This window comes from Abrus precatorius, unplaced genomic scaffold (assembly GCF_003935025.1).
Source record: "Abrus precatorius isolate BTA unplaced genomic scaffold, Abrus_2018 Scaffold7, whole genome shotgun sequence".
Taxonomy (NCBI): Eukaryota; Viridiplantae; Streptophyta; class Magnoliopsida; order Fabales; family Fabaceae; genus Abrus; species Abrus precatorius.
The window spans coordinates 20,614,596-20,639,368 of NW_020874417.1; the positions used below are offsets into that span (position 1 = coordinate 20,614,596).

The 24,773-nt window shown below is 33.9% G+C and overlaps 3 protein-coding genes and 1 non-coding gene across 4 annotated transcripts; 2 read left to right on the forward strand and 2 right to left on the reverse strand.

Annotated features, from left to right (window-relative positions):
* Nucleotides 1-3,948: 3,948 nt before the first annotated feature.
* LOC113872927 (pentatricopeptide repeat-containing protein At1g09190) lies at nucleotides 3,949-7,787 on the reverse strand. The gene has a single exon (XM_027510818.1). It carries the CDS (start codon nucleotides 7,355-7,357, stop codon nucleotides 5,906-5,908), a length of 1,452 nt encoding a protein of 483 aa, XP_027366619.1. The 5' UTR covers nucleotides 7,358-7,787; the 3' UTR covers nucleotides 3,949-5,905.
* LOC113871603 lies at nucleotides 4,280-5,247 on the forward strand. The gene is made up of 4 exons (XM_027508700.1): nucleotides 4,280-4,358; nucleotides 4,493-4,560; nucleotides 4,791-5,016; nucleotides 5,126-5,247. The coding sequence occupies exons 1-4, from the start codon at nucleotides 4,280-4,282 to the stop codon at nucleotides 5,245-5,247; spliced, it is 495 nt and encodes a 164-aa protein (XP_027364501.1).
* A 417-nt stretch (nucleotides 7,788-8,204) lies between the features above and the next one.
* TRNAP-CGG lies at nucleotides 8,205-8,276 on the forward strand. Its single transcript has one exon. It is a non-coding gene; the product is annotated as a tRNA-Pro (tRNA).
* Nucleotides 8,277-21,504: 13,228 nt separating this feature from the next.
* Nucleotides 21,505-22,930, reverse strand: LOC113873088. Its single transcript, XM_027511063.1, has one exon. It carries the CDS (start codon nucleotides 22,825-22,827, stop codon nucleotides 21,670-21,672), a length of 1,158 nt encoding a protein of 385 aa, XP_027366864.1. The 5' UTR covers nucleotides 22,828-22,930; the 3' UTR covers nucleotides 21,505-21,669.
* Nucleotides 22,931-24,773: the final 1,843 nt, after the last annotated feature.

The following is a 24,773-nucleotide window of genomic DNA, read 5'->3' on the forward strand; positions in this document are numbered from 1 at the left end:
CTGCTATTCTTGCTTGAGCAAGAGCCATTCTCGCCTGGGTGAGAAGACATCTAGAGAGTTGAATATTTTTTTATGAGTCTTTGCTTGAGCAACTCTTCTCACTTAGGCGAGATTCCTTCTTGCTTGAGCATGATCACCTCTCACTTGAGTGAGAGGACAGTTGGACTAAGCTTATCCCATTCTTGCTTGAGCGAGACTCATCTCGCTTGAATGAAAATACCCTGAAATCTTGTGGTTCTGAGCGTTCAGCGAGACTTGCCTCGCCTAAGTGAGACTCTGTGCACTAGACTTGTTCTAAAACATTCAAAACTTAAATTAAAACATATTCCAATATAATTATTAATCAAACAAATCATCAAATAACAAATAAATGAAAAAATGTTACATTCTCCACCAAAAGTGATAATTGGAAAGGCTTTTGAAAGGATATACACTGCGCGTAAACACTTTCCCTACTGAAAGTGAATGTTGCATAGCCAAAATTGAAGGTATATGTTGTGTGTAAACATTTTCCCTATCGAAAGTGAATGTTGTAGAGGATATTGAGATAGTATGTGTTGCGTGTTAACACTTTCTCTACCAAAATTGGAAGTTTTAGAGAACAAATGTGAGGATATATGGTGTGCATAAATACTATTGGCATCAAAAGTGAGTGTTTCAAAAGCTGTCAAGAGAGAAGATCTTGCGCATGATTACTTTCAGTGCAAAAAGTGAGTGTTCTAAAAGTTATCACAAGAAGATCATGCTTATGAACACTTTCAGTGTAAAAAGTGAGTGTTTCAAAAGCTGTCTTGGAGAAAATGGTTGGGCGTAAACACTTTTTGAACCAAAAGTGATCATGTCAAAAGCGCACAAAACTTATAAATAGCTAGAAACTCAAAATTAAAAGGAGTTTTTCTCATTTTTTTTCTTCTTTTCTACATTCTTAGGGAGCTAGAGAGAGAAGATTGTGGATGAATTTCAAGGCTTAATCCTTGAAGAATTAGGCTTGGGACTTGAATACATGAAGAATTTTTGCACCTCTTCTTCTACTTTTTTTCTCTCTTTTTCTTTTAGAATCATGTTCTGATTTGCTTTGGTTAGGAATTTATGGAACCTATTTGGACATTGTAAATTGATTGTGAATCTGAGTTCTAGGTTCTTGATTGTATTGAATATTTAATTCTTTCCTCAATGCAATTCTTGAATTAACTATCCAATTAAGGTGAACTTAGAGAGTTTACATAAATAGAAGTTGAATGAATTTCTCATATCTGAATTGAATGTCAAGATCTATGATATCTTAGGAATAAGCATTCATTATCTTGTGATCTCTTGATGGATGAAGGAAACTCACCCTTACAAACAATTTCCAGTAAAGAAGAAATAACCAAAGATGGATCCATTCAAGGATCATACGCGTACGAGACTGTAAGGAAGGAAACTGCTTTGTTAGACTGATTATTTTGAAGAATGTAACTATATTGATTAAGTTTCTAATTAGAACTTAATGTATTTTGATAAACTTATTGTAAATGATGATTCAAGGTATATGTGTAATAATTAACAGTTAGTTGTTTAAATTTTAATTTATATTCGGTGTTAGTTATAAATTTATTTTACTAAAAAATAGTTCGTCTGTATCAAGAACTCGAAATATATAATTATGTAATATGAAGTTTAGTTTTTTTTTTTTTCTAATTATAAATCTAAGTTATAAAACACATTGTATATATAGAAGCAATGAGAATTTTTTTTAGGGGACAGAGTTTCAAAGTTCATCGAGTTTTATTAATTTATGGTCATATATTTGTACAACTTTTTTAAAATCATTTCAAACTATTACAATTTTATTAAATTTTATTCAAAAGAATATATATTATTAAGGAAAACTATTAAATAATAGTAAGGATGTTACAAATAACAATAATAGTGAAAAATAGAATAAAAAATTACCTGAGAATAATCTTGAAAGTTTAAAATTCTTCCCTCAAAGATATAGATATGTTACATGTATTCACACTAAGATCAATATTTTGCATCAACTCTCTGATTGTGAAACTATCACCACCAGAATACATGTATTCAGACCAAGATCAATCTTTTGCATCAATTCTTTAATTGTGAAACTATCACCACTAGAATACATGTATTTAGAACAAAATATGAGTAAAGAAAAAAAATAAAATTTTTCTCTTTTTTCTTTTCTATGTTTAGATCATACAACAATTTGTTTAATATATAAAGCACCATATTGCAATAGTTTAACATGCCATATATGTACATGTTCAAAAATTATAATTTATGTTTCCTTATGTTTTGCTCCTTTACATTGTAACAACAAATTTGTTTTTCCTCTTTTTATTAACAATTCATTGACCAAAAACTAACAAGTTGGAGTCTCAACATTTTAAGTGAGTTTAGTTGATTATCATAAATCAAATTCCATTAATAAGTAGAATACTCTATGTATTATTAATATTCTTGATAATAGCAAAGGATATAATTATATTTCACTTAAAAGAAATATTATTTATTTAATAAAATTAAATTCTTCAATTTTAATTATCAAGTAAGAAGATTTTTTTTTTGTAAATTTAAAAAATTCATTAATGTGTGACCTCGTAAGTTTAATATTAAATTCATAATAAATTAATAATTATTAATTTAGTAATTAAAGTTGACATCTAGCAATACTTTTCAATGTTCATCCAGCATAGAATAATATATTTTACTTTCAAGAATTATTAGAAGATTAATGTAATTTTTTTCCTTCATTTATTCAAATCTATGTTAACTTTAGAGTATGATATTATCATTAAACTCCAATAAATTAATATGTAATAAATGACTCAAGAAATTTATTTTTATATTAATCAAATTGTCTTGACCTAAGTCTTTATTTTATAATAGAACTTATATTTATTATCGATAGTTGATGAATTTTTTTAATTAATCATTAGCTTTACAAAAATTTAATTATATCCAACAATCATTCAACTGGCACATAAAGGTATTAGGTGTATCGAATCAAAATATAATAAATAACCTATTAACTACTATAATTATCTTAAATTTAAGTAAAATAATATATGTTTTTATTGGAACTTTCTATTTATAGTTTAAGTAATATTAACCATTAGAAATTTTTACTTAAGTTAGTTCAATGACCATATTGCTGTATGTATAATCTATATATAATTTTAATAAATAAGATGTATTAATTTTTATCCAAAAAAAATATTACGTATATATTGACCTATAATAAAGAACAATTTAAATTTAAAGTATAATTTTTTTTAATAATATCTATTATAATAATAACTCTTTAATTTTAACTAAGAACTTTACCATGTTAACTAATAATAAATAATATTGTATATATAAAAACATAATAGATTAGATATTGGGCATACCTGTTTATCTCCATCATGCTGGACATGTATTGATCTCTAAATAACATCCTGAAAAAAAATTTTAAGCTATTAAAAGGTCATGAATTGTTTACTTTTAAATTATTTAATATTCAATACCAAGTCTTTTATTTTATTTCACACAAGAATTTGACTCAGATTATTATGCTTGATCCATTTTCTTGTGATTTCCATGAAATTACACATCTTTTCAAACTCACATTGCATATAAAGCAACGACAAAAAAAATTATCAGAGATTCACGGCTGTATTCCCAGCCCATTGTTTAATTTGCATGTGAAACCTTACTTTGTGTATAACTAATTATATAAACGAACACAATATCTTATATGGATGTAGCTCAGATGGTAGAGCGCTTGCTTGGTATGCGAGAGGTGCGGGATCGATACCCCGCATCTCCAAAAGTGCTTTTTTGTTTTACAATTTTGTGTTGATTCTTCCTTTTTGTCTTTCAAGGTAGAAAATCTTCTCTTACTCTTAATAATACCATATACCAAATCCATTCCCCAATGACCAGAACGAAGTTCTCAAGTCACATGCTCAAAGAGTCAGATAGATAGGAAGCTGGAGTTGGTGACTAAATACTAATACATTGCTTTCACTTTTTATAGCAGTCAATTTGTCTGCATCCATTAATGATATAAGCTGGTGCTATTTGTTAACCAACCTCCTCCTCATTTTCTTGTTTTCCATTATTAGACCTCCGTGAGGTGGCCTACTATATTCAGCTCCAGTTGCCACTTTTCCTCAATTTGTCTTCATCATAGAAACACAAACAGTTGAATAATCTCAATGCCAACGTCATCACATTCATATTAAGTTTCAGCTGTTTGCTTTCCCCGCATGCACTTACTACGTGTATAGTCATGGCGTTTGCACTCATGCTAAAGGGAAATTTCATCATAGTTACTTTAGTTTCCCTTGCAGTTTTTGGCTTTAATTCAGGTTATTTCCCTTTAATTTCATCATATGTGGATTTAACAAAGTTCTCTTTCTAACCATTTGTTCTATATTATATGCTCTATTGATCCTTATATCTACAATTTTGATGACGTGTGTATGTGGGAAAAAATGAACAGATGCTGCAGAGGGTGATTTGCAGGGCCAAGGCACGGTAAAGGCCTTATCATGCTTCGACAATAAGCTCGTAAGTAACAAGTATTGATTGCATTTGTTGGAAGTGTGTGACTTCATGTTAACATTCTGTTTTTTCCTTCTCGAGTGAAAATTGTTAATTATTTCCACTCTCCCCTAGCATATACAACATAATTTCAATCTATTACAGGCATGTTTGGTCATCTTATTGGCCATCAATCTCGCTTTCTTTCTAAGATATTCTTTTACCATTTCTTTTGGCTGCTTTTGAGTCTCTCCCAGATTTATGTTGGGTGTAATGAAGCATATAGATTAAACCCTTCTGGGAATATTAACATACCACCAGATGCCACTGATTTTTTCTGTAGTGGGCCATGCCTAACTGAAACACAATTAGTGCTCAATTGCATTGATAACATACTGTCCAATTTCATATTCTACAACAAAGCCACCGTACAACAAATGAGATATGCACTAAATGCTGGCTGCAGCTACTCCAGACAAAGAGGTTAGGATGCTAGTTACTTTCCACGGGGACTTAAATCAGCTTGAACTTCCTTTTCTTTTCCCATTTTCTTAAACATTTTACTCCTTTAACAAAATATAGCTACGTGTAGGGAACTTCAATTTGGCAGACTACATTGGAGGAGAGGCAAACAATGCTCACAAATCACCAATCGTGAATAGATTCTATCTTTTCATCACCGCATTAGCAGCGGCAGCGATTTATTTACTGTGACATCTGATGTATTGGCAGTAAGAAATAGATACTCGAGGGAATTATTTTCAACTTTTTATAGGATAGTGATAGGTTCCTACTTCCTTGTATCGTGCGTGGTTCTTGTCTTAATGTGCAAGTCTGTATGGAAATGGTATCCTACAGTGTGAAGCAAAGCTTTAAATGAAATATTTTCGGTCAGTCAGAAACAGTTCTGAATGGCTCAACAAAATATATATTACCTAATAGACGCCCAGAGACAGAAAGACAAAAAAAGAGTAGTTAAAATGTAATGTATTTCATATATTATTTCTACATTGGAAATCATAGTAGAGGAGTGTTTGTGACACTTCATAAAAATTTTCTACTAGTTAACATTCTTCAAAAACAATCGTGCTTCAGATTCATTTGAAACTACATGGATTCTCCTTTATTAAAATCTGCTAATCAACATTGTAAATATTGATACATGATAAAGTAACGTGCGCTCAAGAACAGGATCACTGCATCCAGCTTTGCGTCTGACATATCTCAGACCATTGGTTCCTTTCTAATTGAAAACAATGAAATGTCAAAATTGTCTGAAATTGGGCTTGATTGGTATTCGTTCTGCCATATTCATAAATTAGATTGATGGCTCCCCTCCAATCTTTATGACACTAATCATCCTGTGTTTCGACTATCCTGTTGCACTCTGTCCTGGAAGTTTCCTGATGCCACCCCCTCGCATCAATACTCTAACTTTCTCAACTTCATCCCATCTCCCTTCTTCCGCATAAATGTTGGACAACAACACATAATTTCCCGAATTCCACGGTTCAAGATGAACCAACTCTCTGGCTGCACGCTCTGCCATTTCCCTGTCACCATAAGTACGACAAGCACTAAGTAATGCACCCCACAAAGCAGCAGTTGGCTTCATGGGCATGCTCCTAATCAAGTCACGTGCTTCCCTCACGTGCCCACAGCGCCCAAGCATGTCAACAACACAGCCATAATGCTCCAGTTTTGGCAAAACCCGAAACTTGACACCCATAGAAGCGAACAACTCACGCCCTCTATCTACTAAACCAGCATGAGCACAACATGCCAAAACCCCCACAAAAGTGGAATCATTAGGTTCCACGCCTTCTCTTACCATCTCTTCAAACAATTCAACACCAACTTCACCCTTTCCATTATAAGCCAAACCCGATATCATTGCATTCCAAGAAATAACGGTTTTACGAGGCATGCCATTGAAAACGCCCCAGGAAACTTGCAAGTTGCCACATTTACAATAAAAATCCACAAGTGAGTTTCCCACGTTAATGGCGTCTCTGAGGAATCCCTTGGCATTTGCGTAGGAATGGATCCATTCACCAACATCCACAGCACCCAAGCGAGCACAGAGAGGTAGCACCGTTACCAAGGAGGCATCATCGGGTTCAAAACCCTGCTCCAACATTTCACGAAAAAGCTCAAGAGCCTCGTCGTATTTCTTACTCTGTACCAAGCAAGACATCATCATATTCCACGAAACCACGCTCCGTTCCTTCATCTGTCTGAAAAGCTTCACCCCCTTTTCCAAATCACCCACCTTGCAAAACCCACGAATCATCAAGTTCCAAACAATGACGTCTCTGTCACGCATTGCGTCGAACATCTTGTGGGCATCATGCATTCTCTCACAACTCGCGTAGAACTGAATAATCCCAACGCGAACGGAAGCGTGGCGCGCGAGGGCGAGTTGAATGAGATGGGCGTGAAGAGTCTGGCCGAGGTAGCAGTGGCGGAGATTGGAAGCGGACTTGAGCAAAGGGGGGAAGGTGTAGTGATCGGGGGAAATGGCGCGTGTCTTCATGAGGTAGAAGAGGTGGAAGGAAAGGTGGAAGGGTGGGTGTAAGGAATGGGCTTTGATGATGGCGTTGAAGAGGAGAAGGTTGGGGTTGTGGGTGTGAGTGAAGATGCGAGTGGCGTAAGGGATTTGATGAAGGGAGGAGCAAACGGAGACGAAGTGAGCCAGGATTTGGTTGGATTGGTGAAGGCCATGTCGGAGGAAGTGGGCGTGGATTTGGGTGAGTTGGGTGCGGGTTTTGTTACCGTGAAGTAGACGGAGAATTTTCCGCTCAACCTCCTCCCTACAAAACATTCACTTGCTTAACGTCACCACAATTTCATCTCCAATGCTATCAAGAGAGAAGTTGATGGTTAATTAAATCATATATTGTTATAAGATGAAAGAAAAATAAGAGATGAAAAATATTAAATAAAATTATTATTGTAAATCTTCCTGAATCATAGTTGATCAGTATATTCTCATGCGTTCATAAGATTCGTCTTTGACCGCTCATTTTTTTCGTAAACTGGTAAGTCTTAACTTTAAATTGTCCTTTTGTTTCATTTACGTGATTTTTGCCGCGTAGGCAACATATGTTCACCCCTAGTCACCGACACCTTATATTCACACCACCTTTCTTCTGTAAAACAGATAATGTAATTGGGATTCAACATTCTCTATCCACAGGCAACACAATATGGAAGAAGCTAGTCCACATATAATGCGTTTGCTACATCCTGCGTTCATCCTAAAATAAAAATAAAAATAAATACTCAAACCTTTCCCTACAAACCTCGCCCCATTCTATTCTTCGTTTCTCTCCTTTTAATTTTCTCCATTTTCTTACATCTGCTCTCACCAGCTACCTACCTCTCTCTCCCTTTATTGTTTTCACTCTCCACTTTCCTCTGTCTAATCTCTCACTTACATACACTTCACCCTTCACTTTGTTGGTCATCCGTTCATTTCTCACTAGAATTTCCATCAAATATTCCTTAATTGATCAGGTAAGTGGTGGAAATTGTGTATCAGGCTGACTTCTGCTTATTCGGATGTAAAACTAGTTCGTTCCTTTACTGTTATATTCCTTTGCTTTTAGTCTACAGCCATAGTTAGGTTTAGAAATTTATAAATATTTACCACATTTATTTCTAGACTTGGGTGTTTGGTCTAGTGGTATGATTCTCGCTTCGGGTGCGAGAGGTCGCGAGTTCGATTCTCGCAACACCCCTCTCTTTTTGATCACGAGTCCAAATCTCGGGCTTCTTTGCTTCCTTTTCCGGATCTGCTGTGATTAAACTTCTGTGCTTCTTGTAGCCAGAACTTTTATTTCCCTCTTCCCTATAATAGGTACACACCCTTTGCGGTAATGGACCCTCTCCCTCAGTTTCCTTTATACCGCCTTCACAAACCTTGGGTTCCGAATAGTTACCAAATAATTCCCTACCATGTACATGTATACAACCTTATAATACGTCTCTCTAACCACATTCATTATTATACTTTTCTCAACACAAATCTCCTCGAAGGAGAAATGTTATTCGATGAATACTGAATTAGATGTCACTTTTACTTATGCTATCAACAATTTTGGGAAAGCCCACAGCAGGCAGAAACTAACTAACAAGGGGAAAAAAATGATGGAAAGACAAGACCGAGAAAAAAGGTGCTAATATCCCTCAGAACTACATTCATTATTACGTTTTGACATGCAATGAATACTGAATTAGATGCCGTCGGGGGGCTCTTATTTAAATTGTACTGGGGCGGTGGGCTTGTTTGCTCAAGCGTCAGCATTGGGGTTACTTGGGCCTGGGCTCCTAGTTGGGTGGATCATCGTTTCGTCTTTCTATAAGTACATGAAAGCCATTCCTTCCACATGTGGTACACACAATTCCTCCAGGGACTTTACAAATGAACACATGGTCAATCCGCTGAGTATTAGGTAATGGACCACCAACATAAGCCCAGCCACAACCCGTACAAATAAGAGGCAGCTCCAATCCTCCAAACAGTTCCCTTTCTTTCAGAACTACCAAATGGAAAACAACGTCGATAGCAGGGAATGGCTCATTCAAAATCTGCAGCCCCAATCTATGATACGAAGCATCCAGTCCCTTCACAAATTTCATCACACGATCTTCCATCCTATAAACTTCCGCCAAAGGAGCTGCACCACAGCAACATTTAATACGACAACTGCATCGTGGTACGGGCCTCAATTCTTGCAATTCGATCCAGATAAGCTTCAACGAATTATAGTAATTCATAACACTTAATTCACCTTGTTTTAAAGCGCCTAGGGATTCTTTCAACTCAGCAACTCTATTCGCCCCGCCTTGCGAATAACGACGCGCGAGTTCGGCCCAAACTTCAGCGGCATTCATGGTATTCCAAGCAATGCTCCGTGCAATTTGTGGAGTCACGGAACTGCGCATCCAAGAAATCACCGATGTGTTGATTTGCTCCCAAAGCGGCAAGTAATGGTCCGTTGGGGAAGGTTTAGGGATGCCGCCGTCGATGATTCCCATCGCGTTTTCCAAAATCAGCAGCAGCTTCAGCGAGCTCGACCATGAGCAGAAATTTTCGCCATTCAGCAGTGGAGAAACGACTAGTAGAGGTGGATTTTCAGGTGGTGATGGCGTGGAATCTTCAAACGTCAGCATGGATGTGTTATCATCTTGGTCACTGGGATTGGAATCGGAACCTTCATCCATGGGAGTACAACGTAACAAGAAGCTTGCAGAGATTTTGAGAGAGAGATCGATAAAAATCCAAGTTCTGTTCTGTTAACTGAGAAGGAAAGCCTCCTTTATAACTGCCGTGGAACAAAAAAGCTAACTAACTCGATAGCAGAAAACGGACTCCAACTGCTCAAGTATGTACGTTACTATTAAGTGTAAACTATAATTCCAACTAACTCTGCTGCAATACTTTAAATCATTCTTCTCCTGACCTGAGTATATATTGAGTTGTGCCTGTTCCTCTTCACATTTCTAAAATTGCCAATATCGTGATATGCGGAGCAATATTTACTGCATTTTAAATTTTTATCGAAATGCCTATCTTAAATTAATTGAATCATGTCTTGCATGTATGGTCATTGCAAAGCCGATGCCACTGAAAATGTAAGGTTGTTGTCCATTCTTCTTTTTATACGCTTATAGTTTAATTAGGGTTGTGCCTGCTCATGTCTCTCTTCACTCGTATTGGTGCCAAGTGACAATGAAGGAAGCATGCATACCACACAAAACACAGATATGATACAGTTCCGACGATAAATTTATCAATACATAAAATTAGTAAACTAATATAGAAACATTAATTTTAAAGCAAAGGTGAATTTTAATTTTAACCCAAATTATTTTAAACATAATAAAAGAAAATAATATTATTTATATAATGATTATAGCTTTCTAATTTTTATTAATAAAAAAATTTAAAAATTATAAAATATAAATGCATCCGTAATTCCTAGGCGACAAATTTTATTTTGCCATGTATGGTTGGGTGGGTAATTTATCTGAATATTGTAATCTACAAAACAAATTATCACTTTATGGCTGATTTGAAACAATTTCCCACTTTGGGGATTTTTGAGTGACGTGTCGACAAGTTTTGACAAATCGTTGACGATTGTAATTTTTAATTATACTATTATTTTGAATTTTGCCAACCGAATTATGAAATATATAAGAATTTGACACGTATCACGTAAAGTAAAGTTTCGCATATTTGACGTCGAAATTTTTTTTTAATATATTTTTAAATTAATTTCGTCAACCGAATTGCGAAATGTATAAGAATTTAACACAGTTTCGCATATTTGATGGCAAAAAAAATTTTTAATATATTTTTAAATTAATTTCGCCACTGGACTGATGAAACAAATAAGAAACTGACACGTGTCAACAGGTTGTCTAAATCCCTCATTTTAGTGGCGAAATTATCAAAAAATCGCCCACAATACTGCGAAACTTACATTCGAATTGCGAAATTTAAACACTATATATACCCCAACCCTCCTCTCATTTTCACCGCAGAAGGGCATATTAGAAGAAAATCAGGTATGTGTTATTTAATAATTTTATTATTTAATTTTGAATGTATGAATTTAGTTATATTTAATTAATGAGTATTGTTTATTTTATTTATGTTAATTATTGTAAAGTTTAAATATTAAATAAAGTTTATTTGTACAAAATGCAGGATGAGTGGGATTGTTATTATTATATATTGGAATGGTAAAATCTATGAAGGAAATAAAGGAGTAAGTTTTGAAGGAAGTAAAACAGTAATTCAAATAAAACGATGAATAAGTTATGAAACATTGAAAAGAAAAATTCATTTGAAACTCAATCTTAATCATAATCAAGTGATTTCTAGATTAATTTCTCATTTTTTAATTGATGAAAATATTAGACAGTATACAGCTTTGGATATATGTGATGATGAAGATATTGATTGCATGATAAGTGCATTTTAACAACAATCTAGTAGAAATATTATTGAGTTATACGTAGATATTAACTGTTGGTGGAAGTTCATCAATGTCCTTACAGACGATGAATTTAAATTTATCACTTTCACAACAAAATGATAGGACCCTTGTGAGTCGTGATTATAATGAAGGTAAAATTATTTTTGTTCTAATATCTTTTAAGTAATATATGTAATTGATTGAATTAAAACTGATAAATTTGTTGAAATAAAGGAGTTAGGAATGATGCTGATGAAGATAATGAACACTCAGATTATGAGAGTTACACTGATGGAGATGATGAAGCAGAAATTTTGTTAGGCAGTTCTTCTTCTACTGATGTTGAAAGCGAGTTTGATTCCAACTTACATATACAAGTAACCGAAAATGTAGGAGGTAATGTGAAATAATTATAAAGAATTTTTTTGTGTGGTTATTTATTTATATATTAATGATAAAATATAATGCAGGAGATACTGTAATTTCTTTTTGGAATGTTACTCCAAAGTATAAGTATATTAATTGAGAATATCCTGATCAAGAAATGAATGAAAAACATCTTCAAGAAGTCAATTCATTGGTTGAAGGAGATCCTTTATTTGTTGGCTTATATTTTGACAGTAAAGAAGATGTGAAGAATGCATTAAAACATTACGCAATGAAGATTCATCAAAGTTATTTTGTGGCTGAGTCTAAACCAACATGTTTGTACGTTAAATGCTTAAATCATACCTTTGGTTGTCCATGGAAAGTGAGGGCTTCATTGTTGAAAAATTCAAACAAGTGAAAAATTACTAGGTGGGGTGGTTCACATACATGTGTCAATATGAGAATTTCTCAAGATCATCAAAAGTTAGATTCTGATTTAATTTGTTCATGCATTCTTGGTAAGTAAAATATCAAGTTTTTTATTTTATTTTTACAATGACATTGTTATTAACTTGAGAAAATTTATTTTATGTAGGAATGGTGAATGAGGAACCATCGGTACATATTTCATTGATACAAGAGCGAATATGTGCTCAGTTTGGATATAAAATTTCATATAAAAAAGCTTAGAAGGCGAAGCAAAAAGCCATTGTTAAAGTATTTGGTGATTGGGATGAATCATATGCTACCTTGCCTCGTTGGTTAGAATACATGCAATTACATTCTCCTGGATCTGTTTATAAACTTGAAACAAAAGAGTATGTGGTTGGTCATCAAGTGAATAACAGGTGTAGAGTATTTGAACGACTATTCTGGTCATTTGAACAATGTCATGAGGCTTTTAAATTCTGCAAACCTATATTACAAGTGGATGAGACGTTCTTATATGGTAAGTATCGTCATAAGTTGCTCATTGCAACAACTCAAGATGGAAACAATTGTGTTCTTTCAGTAGCTTTTGGAATTGTTGAAGGAGCAACATTGTCAGCATGGGAATGGTTTTTGGCATTGATTCGTTTGCATGTTACCGATAGAGCAGGAATTTGTTTGATATCAGATAGACATCAAAGTATAAAAGGGGTTGTGTCAAATCAACACATTGGGTAGCAACCTCCAAATGCGTATCATGTATATTGCATTCGTCATATTGCCAGCAACTTTAATCACCGGTTTAAGAATATAGCATTGAAGAAAGAGCTCATTAAATTGGGTATATTTTATTTTTTTATCTAAATTATTGTTAAATTATTAGATATCCATCGAATCTGTGGATAGATCTTTTAATGTTTTGAATGTTGTATATGTAGGTTATACACCATCGAAGGTCATCTTTCAGCAAAAGTTAACTAGATTTCACAATGAATCTGAAGATATAGAAAGGTGGATTGATAGTATATCAAAAGAGAAATTGGCATTATCTTATGATAATGAAGGACGACGTTATGGACACATGACTACAAATCTTTCAGAATCAGTAAATAAAGTGTTGAAAGGTGCTAGAAACCTGCCCATATGTGCACTAGTTAAAGCCACCTATGGACGATTAGTTGAATATTTTGTGAAGCGTGGAGAAGAGGCCATGTCTGACCTTCACAATGGAAGCATGTTTTGTCGTAAAGTTATGTTGCAAATTCAAAAAAATCAACAAGAAGCTTCATCACACCAAGTTCGTCGGTATGACATACAAAGAAAAAGTTTAGAGGTTGAAGAAGCTTTTAATCCAATAACACAAATGGGTGGACACAAATGAACAATTATATTGGATAGAAGATTCTACGAATGTGGAAGATTTCAGTCTTATCGATTTCCTTGTTCACATGTGATAGCCGCTTGTATAGCCGTGAGTATCAATTTTTGGCAATATGTGGATCCTGTTTATTCAATGCAATATGTTGTAAATGCATACTCCCCACAGTGGAATCCCCTGGGAAATGAATGCAACATCCTTACAAACTGTGAATGGAAGTTAGTGCCTGATGTTGACAGAGCAAGAGGTACAGGTCGACCAAAATCAACTTGCATTAGGAATGAAATGGACTGGGTTGAGTCACAAACTAGACAAAGGTGTTCCAAGTGTAACGAAGTAGGTCATAGTCGACATCATTGTCCTCAACAAAACAATGTTGGTTAACCAAATCATACAATGTTGGTGTTTGTATTTTTTTTTTTAATCTTGTGATATTGTTATTTATCGTAATTGTCATTAATTATTGTAATGAAACCATTAATGTTATATCAAGTAAAGGCACAAACAAATTAATAATTAGAGTAAGCATTAAAGTCACGAACAGTAATATATGTTAACTAAAATAAGTTGCTACATAAAAACATGTCATTGCTGTCCCCCCATGTGTGCCTGATGATGATGATCCTCTGGCGTCAATATGCATTGCCTCTGTCTATCTCGAGCTCCTCGATGAGGGTTCTGACGAACATATCCTAAATCAACAACTGCACTAAATTCGGCATTAAGATCAATACCTGACTCTATAGGATGTATGTCTGATGGTATAGGGTCAACTTGACTGTATAGGGCACCTGGAGTCAAAAGCGATTGGTGCTCGTGAGGAGGTGTGAAAAAGAAATCAGGTCGTGGGATGTAATCTTCTGTTCCTGTAAAAGGTGATGATGGGTGTTGTGATGAATGGTGTGTAACCTGTGATGAATGGAAATAAGTCGGGGCTGTCGTCAAACTAGATGGTTGAAAAGGAAACTGTGATGGTATTGGGAAGACACCATCAGGTTGCTCTAGCATAACCGGGACAACCCACTCTGCTGCCTGCACTTGTCTCCATCGACGTGCCAAGCCTCTTCCTTCTCTTCGTTGATGCGGCTGATCTATGTGTAAGTCTGGATCGACGGGATTACCACTTTGTACTGGAGGATCTGAGGATGAAACATGCTCTAATATGCGATCTTGCTCTTTCTTCAGTGACAGAAGAGTCTCAGACAAGTCCTTTAATTCATTAAAGGTAAAAGAATCTTGTCCATCAGTGCTCAAGTAATGCAATCTCTCCATCACATCACCCTAAAAATAGTCAAAAGTAACCATTATTGTAATTTTGTATATAAAACAGAAAGTTATAGTGAAAAAAAAATATTTCTGTAAACATACCGACAAAGCTGATACTGCTGTCTCCTTGGTCATCCAACGACGAGTATGACTAACATACCATCGCATGTACTCTGAATTTTAGCTAAGTAAACCATACTGAGGCTCATTAGTCAATACCCAAAGTTGTCTACTCTCCTAAATTTCTAACATAGCACTGAACTTGGCTGACCAATCTTCTCCAGTCTTCCCTCTGAGGGTAAGGTCATGTAGCTGGTCAGGCTGGTAAGGAGTCCTTGGTATGTGTTGAACCATACCAAATTGACGCATTACTCTATCAGGTTGATGCCACTCACATACCTGAAAACATATAAGTGGCACCACTGCCCTCCATAAGTCCATAACGTCTCTACAAATAGGTGGTAATATATTGATGAGTTCCATATTATATGGCACCCACACAATCTGTATGATGACATAAAAAAAAAGATTAATAATAAAATAATAAATTAATTAGTGTAATATACCCTATTTATAACATGTTATTTAAATAAGTAACTCAGCAAAAGTTGGCTATAATACCTCATCACGTGCTAGACGATTAAAAATATATCTGTAGTACTGGACATCTTTCTTTCCCTTTCTGATACCGTGGGATAACCATCTGCAAGTAATTGACCATAAAAACATGAAGCCAAACAAATAACATTATAGAATACCTACAAATGCGTAGAAAAACAATAACAATACCAACTTTACCTAACACCGTACGGAAGATAAGGACGAGTATAGGGAGGATTGGTAGGTGCTATCTGGGGAAATCTATCCCAAGCTCAGATCACAATTAACGCAGTCAGTCCTCCAATAGCAACACGATCAATGTTGGTGGCCATGCATAGCTCTCGGTACAAATAACCTAGAATTGCAGAACCCCAACTATATTGACCTGTCAACTCAAAATTTTCAAGCAAAGGCAAGTACCTCACAGATACCCTACTGCTAGAGTGATCAGGAAGCATGAACCCTCCAATAAGCCTCAATATATATGCCCTAGCAAACTGAGTAATCTGCAGTGGAGTCTGATTATGCATGGCAATATGAGTGAAGTGCTCGTCCAACCAGCTCATCTTCAAGAAACTCCCTACAAAAGCCTCTAATCCTAGTCTCATACCTAGGCTGTCTTCCACAATCTGAGTCCAATCACCCCCAGTGGGTGCTATAACAAGTCTCCCATCTATGCGTAATCCTAAGATAACAGCAACATCCTAAAGGGTAATAGTACACTCTCTAGGGGGCATGTGGAAGGTGTGTGTCTTGGGCCTCCACCTCTCTACTAATGCAGTAATCAATCCCACGTCTATAGGAAGCTGAGACAAGTTAGCCACTCCAACAAAATCCGCTAACTCCAGATGTGGAATAATTTCTTCCGGAACACCTTCTAATCCACCGGAAATGTTTGGACTCTTCCTAACCCTCAATGTCGGGTGATCATGTCCATCCCAAATATGCTCAGAAACATGAATACTCTGAAACCGAAGAAGTGATGGATCTTCTGGCCCGGAATTAATAACCCTACTTTGTTGTGAAGATGATGTCATCTATACAACAATAAAAAATATTAGTAAAAAAATTTCATTTAATAATAATAATTATTATTATAATAATAATTTATATTTTACTAACATATTAATAATACAAATTTTATAAAGGTTAAACAAATTTTCTAACAAATCATTATCACATTGTAATGACATCATATTATATTCATTGCAATATATTATAAATGCAAAAATTAGGTATATAAACAAAATTAAATAAATAAATTCTTTTTAAATATACTAACCTATATTCTATACATATTATAATTTATGCAGTATCAGTTTTATTTTAAATAAATAAATTCTTTTTACATTTTCATACATATAACTAAAGATATATAAATTTTTAATTATTCTAAATGTTCATATTAAATTGTATTTAATACAATTTAATATAATTTATATAAATAATGTTACGTTATTTAAATACAAAACTCTAATTACTAGCATAAAATTAAATTACATTTTAATTTTTTCATATTTCCAATTTAAATCTACATAAATTACATTTAGTTTATAATTATATAAATAATATTACGTTATTTAAAGTAAAAAATATTATTATTTACATACAAATTTTATATAAATACAAAACTTTAATTACTAGCATAAAATTAAATTACATTTTAATTTTTTCATATTTTCAATTTAAATCTACATAAATTACATTTAGTTTATAATTATATAAATACTATTACGTTTTTTAAAGTAAAAAATATTATTATTTACATACAAATTTTATTTAAATACAAAACTATACTTACTGTATAAAATTAAATTACATTTTTTTTTATATTTCTAATTTAAATCTACATAAATTTTATATAAATACAAAACTCTAATTACTAGTATAAAATTAAATTACATTTTTATTTTTTCATTTTTTTAATTTAAATCTACATAAATTACTTTTAGTTTATAATTATATAAATAATATTACGTTTTTAAAAGTAAAATTTTTTATTATTTACATACAAATTTTATATATACATTTCATATAAATTATGATTACTGCATTTAAAATTTTACTTCTTTTACAATATAAGTGTAAAAATTATTTATTACAATCAAACTAAGTATAAATTATTATATTTAGTTTTATATAATTATTTTATTTAACTCAATTTTTATTATTCTGTATTTTAATAAATATCTATAATAATTTCTGTAAACAAATTTTATAAATCTTAATTTAACCTTTCTTCTTAACAATTAATTATAATTTTACATTTTAATTAACTATATCACATTTCATTTTTTCTAAAAACATATTAATCTATATACAAATAAATAAAAAACTATTTAAATTTTAAATTCCTTTTTACTAACCTTTAATAAACTTTCAGCAAATTCTTCACTCACCCCCACTTAATTACCAAATCACCTGCATACATACAGTTTAAAAAAATTACAATATTATTATCAGATTTTCCAATTAACAAAATCAAACTAAAAATAATATATAAATGCATATTATAGCTCCATACCTCTTAAATTAGTAACAATATTTGACCCTTTACACTGCAAATCAAAACAAATTTTGAAACTTCAGCCTAGACGATGATGGAGGAGCAGAGATGGAGAAAAGCAAAATAGAAACGAAGGAGGACCGTCATGGAGGAGGAAGAAGGATGTCGGTCAAAGTTACTTAACAATTGGCCACGTGTCAATGCCTGAACGGTTTCGCCAACTGCAGGGCGAAATAAACTTTCGCCAGTAGCAGCGCGAATCATCTCAGATGTTGCCACGTGTATCAAAATCTCCCCAGCCGTCTATTTTAAATTCATTTTTATTATTTATTTTTAATTTTATTTACTTTCGCTATTCAAATGGCGAAATAATAGTTGTTGGAGACACGTGTCAACATGCAATTAATTGCGCTTTGGCTGTGGCGAAACTTAGAAATTATTTCGCCAATCAGGTTGTGAAACTAATATGTGTTTGACACGTGCTATTATCTTATTTATTTCGTATTTTTTGTGGCGAAATAAAAATTAAAAAATTTAAAAATTAATTACTTTCGCCAATTATTATAGCAAAAAATTGATCCACATGACAAAAAGACCTCATATTAAAAAATTGTTTCAGATTTGCTATAAAATGATAAATTATTTTTTAATTTATAATATTATAATAAATTTGCCATGGTTGGGTAGCTTATTAACTGTATTATCCCTCTTCTGTATCTTTCTCGCTCTAGTAGTAGAAGCATATCGTGTGATGATCCCAATCCATGAAAATATATTTAACATGGAACAAGAATCACATCATATCTGATTGGACAGGGTTCCTTTCTATAGGTGGGCCCAAGACCAATGACATAAAAGTCTTGGGGAGGATAGTTAATGGTTCAGAATTTCAGATAAAATACCCATACTCTGCTTCGGAAAATTTTGATAGGACTGAAATATCTTGAATATTTTCAACTGAACTGAGTTTTCTCTTCTTTTTTTTCATACTGTTTTTGTTATGACAACGCAATACATTACAGTGAAGATGCTCTTTTAACGTCAGAAAGATTGAGCGGCTAAATATTCTGTGGTCAGGAGTTCTTACAACTGTAGTATATTGAAGGTTAAAGGAGGCTCGGTGGCGAAATGTCCATGTCTAACGGTCTGTAATCAATTAACATAAGTTATAATTTAGAAAGATTTGGCCTGTAACAGTGGATATGAAGTAGCAAGGGATTGACTAATAAAGGAAATGATGGTTGTCTAATATAAATTTTCTGTTATGTACTGGCGTCTGAAAAAGCTTTCATCATTGACATTAATGTGGAAGATGTCCGGTCTGAACATGTTTGAATTTTTGTGTCTGTTCATAGACAGATGAATTGACTCTCAGCATCGCCATTTGCTTGATCTCATGACGATGGAAGATTCATTGCATTTAAGAGTTCTGCTCTCGGCGATGTGGTTTATAATTCCTCATCTCCAAGGTCTTCCCGCCCTGGCGATGCCCTATAAATCCACGCCCATCATTTATTTCCATATATCATGCACTAAGTTAAAACTTCAAAAGAAAGCAAAGGAACGATTTATTTTCATCACATAATTCGTATCGTAATGTCTTCAGGTTTAACTTGGATATTATTGTAGCCTCGATCATGCTTATCTCGTTACTTGAATATTTCAAAGACAAGCAATTTATTTGGTCTGCTGCTGTCTTTGTGACTTACATACCCCCAGCAAAAGCCACTCAAAACTTGCTTCCAACATTTTTTCTATTACCAAAAAGCTAATCCCTATGGCAACGAAAACACGATACTTCGGTCAAGTTGAGGTGTTCAATGTAAATCCTAACTAGAACATGTTAAATGCAAACCTCAGCAAAAGGGGAAGGAAAGGCAAAGGAAGGGTGTAGTTGTGATCCAAAAATCCAAATTTATACGGACTGTTTTTACAACAATCATGGGTACATTTGATGCAAGAGTTGAGTAAAATTATTGTTCAATTGTTAAATTTTTAAAAAATATATGTACTTAAACAAGTATTTAGAGTACCTAAAATCAGTGTTTTTGTATTTAAAAATGTAAAATTTTGCCCAAATTATTCATACATAATGATATACAGGATTTATTTCTTTTTTCCTCCTCGTGCACTCGAAAAATAAAATATATGACAAACACTGTTCTCATTTTTACAACTAAGATTCTCTACACTTAGAATCGTGATTCGCGAAAGGAAATTGGAATAGGGCAAATCTTATGACAAAAAGGTGGGGAAAAAAATCGGGGCTAAGTAAAGCAAGCAAGTACAGGGTAGCCGCTTAGCAGAATCCCAGTACAGATGGCGAACACGTGACTGAACGGAAGAGTGAACAGTTTATTCTGGAACACCAACGAACTATATTAATTATACATATCTTATCTACCAAGATTGCTTAACGTTATAAGGGAAATTTGAAAAGCCGGTCCAAACTATTCCGTAACAGAAGCCCGTATAGCGTGGTGTGAGAGTGATATTGCCACGCCATTTGATTCCGCTAAACAATTTTAAATGCCGCCCAGCGTATTAAGGAGTTGGGTCCTCTCAGGCGAATTCATGTCTCGTAGATGATTTCTTGGCTCCTTTTCGAAATTTTTTCAAGTACAGTAACAACTAAGAAAGTCCACATAAATCCCTCAATCTTAGCAGTGGGGTATAGATTGGAACACTGAGTGTGCACCGAACATCAGGATGGTAGAAGGAATTAATAAAAAAAGAGACTAACATAGAAGCAACCAAAAAGAAAATGGAACATCTCTTGGGGATTACATGGGTTCCACTCCAACTTTATAATATACAAACTTATAAGCAAGTCAATGTTAATTAATCTCAATCTACTTTATGTCCACATCTTGTCGTATATAGATTTGCAAACATCTTTTTCCTAAACCCAAACATATCTATATATCATAGCATAATTATAACGCTTCACCTAATACCATCTGGACCCCAAAATAATGGGCAAACTTTAGATCATCTCATCTTATTGCCACAATCCCGACAGCTATCTCATGCAATTTGTATAATAGGCAACAAAAATATTAGGACGCAAAAGATGCAAACAAAAACAGAGGCATCTTTCAATTGTGGTCTGGGTGGGTGCAGCTGAAATGTGTTTTGCACTGTTAAGATGGGGCCTGAGCCAACTATCAGGGCTCCCCACACCACGTGGTTTCTGTAACCATATAAATTGATAACATTGCACCATCTCAATAACGACACACACTGCTTAGGCCTAGTTTAAGGATAAAATAAAGTTTAAGAAAGGTAAGTGTGAATAACATATTACTAATAAATAACCTCATCCATTTACTGCACAGCAACTGTGTAAATAGTAAACTGCTGCGAGTTCACTTAGTATATTGTACATCATAAGTTCTATCAGAGCATCGTCTACAAGAACGGGGACGATGGGGAAGGCACAAGAACAGCCCTCACATCTTACTCTGAACAATGGACACATGGGGCGGATGGATCTCAAAGCTAAAACTAATCAAAATGAAGAAATAATAATAATAAAAGTGGCAGTAGTGATAATAATGATCTGTACAATTTAAGGAAAATTCCAAAGAGGAAATTTACCTGGAGGAAACAGGGTTTAGGGCTCTAGCAAAGCCATTCATAGCCCCATAACCCTTAGAACTAAACCCTAAGCACCCAAGCAAACCCTGCCTGTAAGGCAAGAAGGTCTTTTTCCTCAACTCCTCAGCTTGGGCCCTGTTGGCTTTATAGTGCAACTCGTGCGGCGAGGGTGGCACGCGCCTCTTCCCAACACCGTTGGTGGGCTTGCTGGTCATTTTCCTGGCCCAAGCCTGAGAACTTCCCTTGGGCTTCTGCGTTTCGGAAGAAGGCCCGTTTTTGTGAAGATTTTGATTGTTAGCTGTAGCAGTGGCTTTCTTGTCCTTGGTAGGGGAAAACGAAATGGTGGACCAGAACTTGTTGTTACTTCTACCTTCGCTTTTGCTTCGGAGAAAATCCTTTAAGAAAACCCACCGCTTCGAGCTTCTTCCAGCAGAAGAAGAACGAGAAGACGAAGCGGAACCCGAAACTGAAGGAACCGTCTCCAAACCCAAACCCAGACCATCCACCTTCTCTCGTCGGTTCTCCACTTCCGAGGAACCACTACCATTATTATTGTTCATTTGATTCCCCAAACTCACGTTACGATCCTCGTGAACATGATCCTCGTTCTCCGCCCACTCCAAAGGCGTGTTGCTCCTAAGAGGAGACATGGATCTGGTTCTTCTGCGAACGGACTTGTCCCTCAGCCTCAGATCTCTGCCTCGAACCACATTAACAACCTCTGCTTCTTCGTCTTCTTCTTCTTCTTCCAGATCCAGCAATGGAGCCAGAACCTGTGGCCGTTCAAGGTGGCTCGAGAGCTTCATGGGCCGGATCTGACCATTTAAGAACAACTCGTCCGCCGAGCTCATTGAACCCGAACCGCCCGAACCGGAGGAACCGAACCGAGCGGAGAATTCGAACTCGTAACCGATTGGGGCCGAAGAGTGGGAGGTTTCGTAGGATGCGGAAGCGGTTATGGCGAAGTGCATTGGGCTGGCCGGAGCACTGTAGAAAAAACCGGGTAGGGGTCCACGGCCGGGACTGGAAGGGGCACTGACGTATGGGGTGGAGCATGTGCTGTCCAAGTCTTCGAAGAGGGTTTCGCCATTGTTGGAGTTTGAGGGTTCTGTGCTTACGTTTACGCCATTATTGGTGGCTGTTTGGAGGTCCATTTTTTTTCGTGGCGTGGCTGAGGGTGACACTGTGAAGCGTGAAGAAATAACGAGTGTTTGTGTGCGTTTGAGAGAGAGAGAGAGAGAGAGAGTGAGCCTGTAACACCTGACTGATGCTATGCTCACAAAAGTAACAATAAATAAATGTTTTACTTATATGTTAAGAGATGCAAACAAAAACAACATTAATTACTATTTTTAATTAATAAATAAATATTTAAAAATTTACATAAACGTTGACGTATTAATTATATCTTTAATTTACAGAAAAAAATTATATCACTGAGTAAAGGAAATGGAAGTGATATAACAGAAGAAAAATCAAAATATAGTTTTTTCTTAAATTATTGCGAAAATTGGACGACCTACATATCTAAACGACAGTAACGGTCCGTAATCATATCATACTTAGTAAAAAAATCCATAATGAAAGTTATACTTTTGAGGTCTTTTTCTTGGTGGGAAGTAATTGTACTTAGTCTTGCTTTTAATTTTTAATGTTAATTAATCTATATGTAAAACTTTCTGCTTCTAAGTTGTAAATTTTAATGCTCGCGTTCAGTTGGGTCACGTCCAGAGAAGTAAGATAAGCTGATTGCAGAGGGAAAATAAGAGTTGACTCACAAATATCAATGTGTACAATATACATTATTTAAAAAATAGTAAATAATATTGAAAATATTATTACTTTAATGTATAAAGTGTATTTTACACTTTTTTATGTTAGAATTTTTTTTAATTTATCTATTATTTTAAGATAAAATTTACTTTTAATTATATTTTAAAAAACAATACATAAAATGTTATTTTAAATAAGAAATAACTAAATTAAAAATAATAATAATTACTTTCTTAATTTGTGTAATACTCGTAACAATGACAAATTAAAGAAACTGAAATGATGTAACAAAATTGTGAGAACGAGATACTGTGATAAAATTGTGAGATAAACACACATTAGAAAGCGTTGATCTACTGAGGCGCAGGTAGACATGAGTTGTAGCAAGGATGTTACTTTCCATAGGATCCTTTCCGCGGCTAAAACTGAGTATTCTATTAATAGTATCATCCTGCAACTAAAAAATAAATTAAATTAATAATTTAGAAAGAAGATGCATAGCATGCTAATCTGTAAACTGTAAACATCATAGAAACCAGAGACTCTTTTCAGTTTTCTCCAAACCCAAGAAAAAAAGAAAGAATATCAGGGATCAGTGGGTTGGGTGGGATGTAATGTGGAAAGAATTATAAAAGGAATATATTAAATCATCTTACATAACTATTATAAAACTTTCTATTTGTTAAATAAAAAAGTTTTAAATGTATTTTATATTCTTTAAAAATAAACATTTTATATTTAATTTTTAATAAATGATTTAAAAATTAATAAAAATATACGATAAACAAAATATAGCATTACTTTTATAAAATAATTTGCCTAAGAGAGAGGGCAACAGCACCATCATATACAAACAACATATAGCGAATCAAAGCCTAACATCTGGAATCAGCATGTGCATTTGCTAATAAAATAATAAAAATAACTTATTCAGCATTAAAATATTGAAAATTATAAATAGTATATTAAGAATGTTTATACATTAAAGTTCTTTGATAAGAATGTCATATGACATTTTTTTTGTATTATTTTTTTAATTCATTACTTTATTTATTTTATCTCCGCTTTTCCTTTTATATTCCAATCTTTTTCAAAAGTATATACATTTTATAGTTTCATTTTAAAAAAGTTATAAAAAATTACAATATTTATAATAAATAATAATTTCTTATGATATATATTTTATGATGGAAAAATGTACATATAATATCTATTGAATTTTTTACTCTACTATAATTATTTTTGTAAGTATCAATTAAAAATAATATATTTAATTTCTATTTTATATATTGCAATGCTAAAATGACAATTTTATAAGGTAAAAAAT